At 41.4% G+C, this 9715-nt stretch overlaps 1 protein-coding gene across 1 annotated transcript in view; it reads left to right on the forward strand.

Moving 5' to 3' along the window:
- Positions 1 to 9715, forward strand: part of LOC107151585 (sulfotransferase 2A1-like) — a 25284-nt gene that overhangs the window by 13951 nt on the left and 1618 nt on the right. The window contains exons 2-5 of the mRNA XM_048791230.1: positions 3996 to 4177; positions 5240 to 5448; positions 6951 to 7077; positions 9593 to 9687. Coding sequence (XP_048647187.1) covers positions 4042 to 4177; positions 5240 to 5448; positions 6951 to 7077; positions 9593 to 9687 — 567 coding nt within the window. The 5' untranslated portion in view covers positions 3996 to 4041. The remainder of the gene's footprint in view (positions 1 to 3995; positions 4178 to 5239; positions 5449 to 6950; positions 7078 to 9592; positions 9688 to 9715) is intronic.

Consider the following 9715-nt stretch of genomic DNA (forward strand, 5'->3'; position numbering starts at 1 on the left):
TTCACAATAGCAAGACTGTGGAACCAACCTAGATGCCCTTCAATAGACGAATGGATAAAAAAAATGTGGCATTTATACACAATGGAGTATTACTCTGCATTAAAAAATGACAAAATCATAGAATTTACAGGGAAATGGATGGCATTAGAGCAGATTATGCTAAGTGAAGCTAGCCAATCCCTAAAAAACAAATGCCAAATGTCTTCTTTGATATAAGGAGAGTAACTAAGAACAGAGTAGGGTCGAAGAGCATGAGAAGAAGATTAACATTAAATAGGGATGAGAGATGGGAGGGAAAGGGAGAGAGAAGGGAAATTGCATGGAAATGGAAGGAGACCCTCAGAGTTATACAAAAGTAGATACAAGAGGAAGTGAGGGGAAAGGGAAAAATAATACAAGGGGGAGAAATGAATGACAGTAGAGGGGGCAGAGAGAGAAGAGGCGAGGGGAGGGGAGGGGAGGGGGGATAGTAGAGGATAGGAAAGGCAGCAGAACACAACAGACACTAGTATGGCAATATGTAAATCAATGGATGTGTAACTGATGTGATTCTGCAATCTGTATTTGGGGTAAAAATGGGAGCTCATAACCCACTTGAATCAAAGTGTGAAGTATGATATATCAAGAATTATGTAATGTTTTGAACAGCCAACAATAAAAAATTAAAAAAAAAAAAAAGAATCACATGACTCTATGTATGGGTTTGTCTCTTTGTCTTCTATTTTACTCAGTTGATCTATGCATCTATTTTCATATTAGTACAATGTTTTGTTGCTACATACCTTTGCTATGATTTTTCTACCAATGACATAATTTCATTCTTCTTTATGGCTGAATAAAGCCCCTGGTACATATACATACCCCATTTTTAAATCCATTCATCGGTGGAAGGTTGATTCCTTAACTTGGTTAGGTGACTCTCACTGGCATAAACAGGGGTGTGCATGTGGTGCTATACAGGATGTTGACTTGAATTCCTTTGAACAAATGCCCAGGGGTGTTGGACTTGGGTCACGTGGTGGCTCCATTCCTAAGCTTTGGAAGAACCTCCCTCCCTATCTCCATAGTGGCTGTGCTAAGTTCTCTTTCCACCAACAGCACATGGGTGCTCTTTCCTCCATGCCCTCACCAAAATTTGTTAATATCCTTGATACTTGACACTCTAACTAGAGATGAAATCTTACTGTAGTTTTAATTTGCATTTCACTGATTGCTAAGAATATTGAACATTGTTTTATATATTTGTTGGCCATCTGTATTTCTTCTTGTGGAAAATGTATGTTAAATCTATTTGCATATTTAGACATTGAAGTAGTTTTGGTGTTAATGGGTTTTTTAATTTTTTTTTTAGTTTCTTTTAATTTTACATTCTGTAAGAGTAGCCAGCAAAGATCATCTCCCATCATTTAGCATCTTTCTTTGCATACCTCTTTCATTGCTGTGCAAAACTCTTTTAATTTGGTGTCTTTCTATTTGTTAATTCATTGTTTTATTTCCTACATTTTAGGAGTCTTATTGAGGAAGTCAGTGTCTGCAACTCTATGTTGGAGAGTTGACCCTATGTCTTCTTCTAGCAGTTAATAAGTTTCTGGTCTGACTCTAGGTCTTGACCCATGAAGTTTTGACTTTTATATGAAGATGAAGTACAGGATCTACTTCATGAATTTCTTGTGGAATCCCTCTGGGTGACATCTTTAGGAACACCCCAGTTAAAGAATGAGACAGGAAGAACAGATTGTAACAGTACAGTGAGAGCCTCCTGTGCCACCAGGGATAAATGCAGACCGTATACAGCAGGCACTCACGGACACTGGGGATATCTGTTGCCAGTGTAGCACTGATGCAGGAGTCACCCACGGTTTTCCATGTACGGCGTGAACTTGGTTATCACTGAGAACAAGCATACGGCAGCACAGAGCTGGACTCAGGGTCACTCAGAGATTGCTCTAGTCCAGTGGACTATGGACTCTGCTGTCCCTCAGACATAAGAGTGGTCCAGGACAGGGCATGGATACAAGTTCAGTACTGAGCTTGGACTCTGGTGACACTGTGGGATCCAGCAGAAAGCATAACTCAGATCACACCTGGTGACAAATGTAGGCCAGCAGGTGATTCAAATGAACTATATGTAAGTGTCACCACACTCTACACACAGGGACTCTTTCCAATAAATTTAACCATTTTACCAAAAAAAAAAAAAAAAAAGAACTAAACAGTCAATTCTAAGAAGAAAGAAGAAATACAAATGACCAACAAATATATAAAAGAAGTTCCACATCCCTAGGTGTCACAGAAATGCAAATGAAAACTACACTGGGACATCTACTCACCCTAGTCAGAGTGATGAGCATCAAGAACACAAATAACGAATGCTGAGGGGAGGAGGGGGAAGGGGCCTCATCCACTGTGGGTGGAACTGGAAATTAGCCCAGCCACTCTGGAAAGTGTGAGAAGATTCCTCAAAAGACGAATGGAACCCAAGGTGACCCAGCTATTCCATTCCTTGATATTTATCCTTCTCTAAAGTCAGAATACTGTAGGGACACAGCCACATCAAGGTTTATAACAGTGTAACTCACAAGAGCCACATTTTGGCACTAGCCCAGGAACACATCAGCAGGTGGATGGATTAAGAAAATGTAGGATATAACTGTGATTGCTATAACTTTTAGAATTATCTGGCAATACTAGGAATAAAACAAAAGTCATGAAAAAGTGTCTCCTTTTTAGAAAGGTAGCTCTTGTGGCTGGGCTTTTGAATCAGGGGTAGAGCACTTGTCTAACATGTGTGAGGCCCTGTGATTGATCCTGAGCACCACCAAAAAAATAAATAAATAAATAAGAAAAACAAAGTTTTAAAGAAAATATATCCTTAAATTAAAAAATTAGTGCTCTTTCTTCGTGTACATATCTTTCTCTCTGTCAGAGAACTGGTATCCCCCTCCAATTTTTCCTATTGGACCAGCTTTTTCCTTCAGCCAGAATACTACTCATGCCCAATTGTTGATCATTCTCCCCAATATACACACAAGAGTCTGTGGCCACATCATATTTAGGGTCAGTATCAACAGCTCCTAGTGTCATACACAAGTGCTCAGTCTATTGATACACCCAAGGATTAACAGGAAGCGTGGAAAATGTTTTTTCTCCTGATTTTCATACCTTCTACATGAAACTCTGTTGCCTTCTACGTGGGGTCTACGTCAGGCATTAGGATTCCACTGGTTTCCCTTTTAGCTGACAGAAGCCCATGGGGACTGATGAAAATGTCATTGTTTCTTTAAGCAATTCTAGGATCAGTAGGTCCCTATTTATGGGCCCCGGGGATGAGCATGTTGCTGGAGCATGTGAAGCTGTAGGCCTCGCAAGTCCCCTGGCACTGAGAGTGCTGGACCAAGGACGAGGTAGAGCTTTGATGGATCCTTGATGTGGTAGACATGAAAATTCTCTAAATCGGCCCCTAACTCCTGACAGCAAGAAATCCACTCCCACAGGTTAATCAGAAGGTAATGGAGGACTGGACCCAGGAGTCAGTGACAGTCCACCCTCATATCTGCTGCCTCTGAAGCAGGTTCCTGCCCTTTACCTGAGAGTCTTCAGTCCACTGTCCTTCTGTCTGCTTCCAGGCTATTATTTATACACTGTATCAGTCGGTTGCATGTAAAAATTCTACTTTGAAAACTCTTCAAATGCAAATAAATGAGAAAGAGTGGCTTTCTCAGGTCTCAGGGATTCATCAGTGGGATTATTTTGCAGCACTTGCCATGGCGTCCTGTCATGAGATCATGTTGAGGTCACAGGGCTCATGTTCTCTGTATGAGTCTAAAATTGATCAATACAGTGAAACTTTGGACTAACAGTCACTATTTGTTTTTAGATCCAGTTGAGCTGATAACAAAAAAAAGTTAATGATTCTTTCAAATCATTAATGATTCTTTTTGAATTTTGTTAAAGTAAGACTGGATTTAAAGTCCAATTTCACTATCTCCCATAAGGTCCAATGGTGTGAACCTCAGCACCGGGCACAGAGATATCATCATCATGACAGATGGCTACCTGTGGTTTGAAGGGTTACCTTTCCCTTCTATTGATTACAGCTATGAAGGTCTAAAAGAAGCATGTACTAAATTTGTGATAAAGGACGAAGACACAGTAATGGTGTCATACCCTAAGTCAGGTAAGGAAACTAGAAAGGAACTGTCCAGGAGAACGGCGAGGGCTGTGTTCCTCCCCTGCTCAGCAGATGGAGTTCATGACCTCTATAGCCAGTGAGCCCTGCTTGGAGGAGGAAGGGGCAGTGCCCCAGGCCACTTCCACTCAGACTAGGACACAGTGACATAAGTGCTCAGCAGGGGTCAGCTAAGCTACTGTAGGAAGATATAGGAGTGAATCCTAATGTCACCCAGGCATCTGTGTGGTGGCCTGGGAGGGGGGTGGCAGAGAATGACCAGTGAGCACTTAAGGGTGAAATACCAGCTCCATAGAAATGAAAGAGGGAGTGGGAGGCCATGGGGTGAGGAGGGGGATTTTAGAGCAGGAGGGTCAGCATGGACAAGGGCTGGGAATCAGACAGGAGCCTGAGAAATTCAAGGGACTGAAAGGACATGCATCATAAATCTATGTGGTGGGCCTGGGGGCAGGGGCATTGCAAACAGGGCGAGGATTGAGGCCAGTGTCCTTGGAAGGGGCACTGTGCTGGGAAGTCAAGGGAAAGGGGAACATATAAAACTGACCTCAGCAAACAGCCAAGAGGTGGAGCAACCTAAAATCCTTTCATAGATGAATGCATAACAAAATGTGGCATGTTGATACAATGGGATACGATTCAGCCTTCACAAGGAAGAATAGTCTCACACCTTCTACAACATAGAGCAATCTTGAGGGAGTCATGCTAGATGCAACATTTTGGGCACAAAGGGACAAATACTATAGAATTCTACTCTTGTAAAATACCTAGTGTTCATAAAAAAAGCATCATGGGTTCCAGAGACCAAATATGGAGTAACAAGGAAAATGTTGTTAATAAGCTGGGAGTTTGAGTTTTTCAAAGATAAAAGTATCTGGACATTGTAAGAGCAAAATTAGGAATGTGCTTAACACTGCTTAGCAGTACCTGACTGCATGCTTAAAATGGGTAAAGTTTATGTTATGGTAAAGTTTATATTATGCATTTTACCATAATTTTTTGTTCGCAAGTCATGTTGAAATGAGTGACCATCATTTTCACTTTCTTATCTAGGAACCCACTGGTTGATTGAAATTCTCTGCCTGATTCACTCCAAAGGCGATACCACGTGGATTCGATCTGTGTCCATCTGGGATCGTGCACCCTGGTTAGAGATAGATACAGGATACAAATTGTTAAAGGAGAGAGAGGGCCCACGGTTCCTGACCTCTCACCTCCCCTTCTATCTCTTCCCCAAATCTTTTTTCACTTCCAAGGCCAAGGTGAGTGCCTAATGTTTGATCAATGCTTTTCCCCTTCCATGTCCTAGGTAACCCCTGCAGATGTTGCTGGGGTGTGTGCTCACTGGGTAGGCTGGGTGAGACCTGGGATAATAGTTTAGGTTGATGTGGCCATAACCAGACCACACTTGAGTGCAAGAATGTGGGACATTGCATAGATTATTCTAGCCTGAATTCAGGTGTGAAGGGACTGGCTAATGCCAGAATCTTAGAAAAACCACTCTCCTGTGCAAGCAGAATTTACAATCTACACCGGATTATCCCAGCCTTGCAGCTCTTTAAGACGTCAGCCTGTATTAATTCAATAAAAGCCTCCTGCCAGGTAGGTGGAAGCAGAGAGGTCAGTGGTGCCCACATGGGAGCGGAGCACGCACACATTGATAAAGCATGAATCCAGGGGCGGCTCAGGAGTGGTGGCCAGCTATGTCTCCATGGCAGCCCAGGGCACGCCACTGTGTCTTGTGATTAGCAGCCACTGCAGCCTCCCTCTGGCTGACAGATGATCAGCACAGACCAGGGATATCCCAGATCTCTTGGTCAACAGACTCTTTTTTAGAAAAATACCTTTGAAAAGTGTTTGTTGACTTCTGAACTTTTTCATGTCTTTGTTCAAACATTACCAAGAAATCTGGAATACTAATCTCCACTCTTGGAAATGTCATAAAGTATGTAACAGTGAGCCTGCTCCAACAAGACCCACTTCCATGTCTCCTGTTGGGTTGCTTTAACCCCTGCCCAATTAAACTGAGGTCTAAGGAGACACAAGACCTCCAATAATAACACCAGGAAAGTTGGTGCAAATACAAAGTCAATTGTGATGTTCAAGTACAAAATAGTGAGTGTGTTTGTTTGTGTGTGTGTTCACTAATCTTGAACACCAGCCTCTTAATATGTACATATGTACACAGTTAGGCAACTATCCCCCAGACCAGACTAGAACATTCCTGCTGTCCAGAAAGTCCCCCAGGTTCCTTGTGCCCATCAGTGCCCACCACCTGAGGGAAACTCCCCCTGCACTTCAGCTACAGATTGTTTTGGTGTATATCTGTATTTTGAATAAGGAATTCGTGCTGCATGGATGTCCTATCTGTGAGCCTCCTCCATGGCCTTGAGTGTGAGAATGACTGTGTGTTGCTATGAAGGTGAATATACCATCATTGATCAATTCATTCTGCTGTTAGTGATCATTATGGCAAAGCACACAAGTGCCTCACCAACACCATCTAGAACTTTCCTGAAGGCTCCCATGTTGGGTAACCTAATGTCCTAGAATGAAGAGGCAAGGTCTTCCTCTTCTATTCCTATAATGGGAAACTAAAATGTATATTTGATGAATGAATGCTATAAATAATTAATTAAATGAATCCCTTGATGTTCAGCAGATGTTTAGTAAGAACTTCCTGGGAAAAGATGAAAATCAAGGTGGGAAAGGACTGATTATTACTGTTTTTTTTTTTTCTTTCTCTCATTTTCCTTCATTTAAGGTAATATATATCATGAGAAATCCCAAAGATGTCCTTGTGTCAGGTTACTATTTTTGGACTACGACAAAATTTTCTAAGAAACCAGAGTCACTGGATCAATATTTTCAGTGGTTCCTCCAAGGCCACGGTGAGTCTCTGTGACCTACAGATCTGCGTCCACACTGCTCTCCTAATTGTGTGGCATGACTTTTGTGCTCTTTTCTGTGTACGTCCCATGTATGAGAGAAAGCAGACAACCCTTGATTCTGTGAGCCTGGCTTCCTTCAATGAGCATGCTGGTCTCCAGTTCCATCCATTTTCACACCAATTTGTGTCTTCACACATGTACTTTGGATAATAATGTCCATCACATTCCACCATCATTTCTAACCCCGAGCACCCTCCCCTCCCCTCTCACCCCTCTTCCCTATCTGGAGTTTGTCTGTTCTTCCCATGCTCCCCCTCCTACCCCACTATGAATCAGCCTCCTTATATCAGAGACAGCATTCTGCATTTGATTTTGGGAACTGGCTAAATTCACTTAGCATTATCTTCTCTAACTCTATCCATTTATCTGCAAATGAAATGATTTTCTCTTTTATTGATGAGTAATATTCCACTGTGAGGTGTTAAGATTTTTGAGTTCTTTATACATTCTGGATATTAATCATCTGTCAGAAGAGTAGCTGACAAAGATTTTCTCCCCATATTTCAGCCCTCTCTTGTCTCCCTACCATTGCTGTAAAAAAGCTTTTTAGATGGATGACATTCCTTTATCTATTCTTGGTTTTGTTTCCTGAACACAAGGAGTCTTATGGATGAAGTTGTGCCTGCACCTGTATGTCATAGTGTAACCATTGTTTTCTACTAGTACTTAAGGGGTTTAGGGTCAAATTCCTATTTGCTGATCCACTTTGAGTGGAATTTGTTGCAGCATTTAGCTTCATTCTTCTACATGTTTTCTTAGTACCATTTATTTAACAGACTGTGTTCTCTCCAATATTAGCTTTTGGTGTCTTTGTTATGAATCAGATGATTGTATCTGGGTGATTTGTCTCTCTCTGTGTTTTCTATTCTAATAAATTGATCTTTTTGTCTGTTTTATACAGCACAATTTTTTTGTTATTGCACCACTTTCGTATGATTTGAGACCATGAAGAATTTAAAATGTGATACATTCAGCGCTGTTCATTGTGTGTGTGTGTGTGTGTGTGTGTCTGTGTGTGTGTGTGTTGGGATTAGACCCAGTGCTTTGCAACACCAGTCAAGTGCTTTACCACTGAGCATCATTCTCGGCCCTTGATCATTATTTTTATTGCTGATAATGGCTTTGCATTTTTGTTTTTCATGAAAATTGTGGGACTATTTCTTCTATTTCTGTGAAGAATCTCATTGGTATTTGACGGAGATTGCACTGAATTTGTAGATTTCTTTTGGAAATGTGGCATTGTTTAAATTCTGGTTATCCATGAACATGGAAGGGATTTTCACATTCTAGTGTCTTCTTCAATTTCTTTCTTCAGTGTTCTATAATTTTCATTCTAAGAGGTGTATCTGCTCTTTGGGTGGAGTAGTATGCCAAGGGTTGGTTTGTTTGTTGTTGTTGTTGTTATTGTTTTTCTGTTTCTTTGAATTGGTACCAGGTATTGATCTCAAACCAAATAATTACTGAGCAATTTCCATTTTTATATTTTATATATAAATAAGGTAGTCTCGCTGAGGTCCTTAACTTTGCTAAGTTGCACAGGCTGATTTGAACTTGCCATCCTCCTGCCTCAGCCTCCCTAGCACCTGGGATTACAGGTGTGCCCCACCACACCTGGCTACCTAAGTATTTTTTGAGACCATTGTGAGTGGAATTGTATTTTTGGTTTCTTCCTCAGCAGATTCATTATTATTATGGATTTTTTCTATGATGATCTTGTATCCTCCTACTCTGCTGAATGTGGTATCAGTTCTACAAGGGTTTTGGGGCAGCTTTAGGGGTCTTCAAACATTGCATCCATCATCTGCAAACACTGATATTTTGGCTTCATTCTTTCCAACTTGTATTATCTTGATCCCCTTCTCTTGCCTGACTTGTCTGATTAGAGTTCCCAAACTTCTGTTTAATGAGTGGTGAGAGTGCACATCCTTGCCTTGTTCCTGGTTTTAGGAGAAATGCTTCCAGTTTTCCCAGGTTAGCATGATGTTGGCTTTGGGTTTGTCACATGTAACCTTTAGGATGCTCAGCCATGTTCTTCTCTCAAGGTAAAATCTACTGACGTGGTGAAATACATTTATGAATTTGCATATGGTAAACCAGACTTACATCCCTGGAATGGAATCAACGTGTCTTAAAGTATAATCCTAAAGTGTCAACACACCATGCCCTGTGTATAATCTTAATAGAATGTGCTAACATTTTAATAAGGTTTTTGTATCTGTGTTCATAAGGAATATTGGGCTGTTGTTTACTTACATGATATCTTGTCTGCCTTGGGTAAATATGCTACTGCTTTCATAGAATGAATTCAGAAATGTTCCCGTCTCTATTTCATCACCTTGTTTAAGGAGTATTTGTCAATTATACATGAGTCAAGCTGTCAGGGTGTTAGAGTGACACGGATGGCACAGCCCTGTTTCAGCAGTGTGTAACCTGCACCCCTGTGCCTGCCCCACAGTGCCCTATGGATCATGGTTTGAGCACATTCGTGGCTGGATGTCCATGAGAGACAGGGAGAACGTCCTGCTGCTGAGTTATGAAGAACTGCAGAAGGTGAGCACCTGTCAGATCCAGTGCCCGC

Source organism: Marmota marmota, unplaced genomic scaffold (genome assembly GCF_001458135.2).
Source record: "Marmota marmota marmota unplaced genomic scaffold, marMar, whole genome shotgun sequence".
NCBI lineage: Eukaryota > Metazoa > Chordata > Mammalia > Rodentia > Sciuridae > Marmota > Marmota marmota.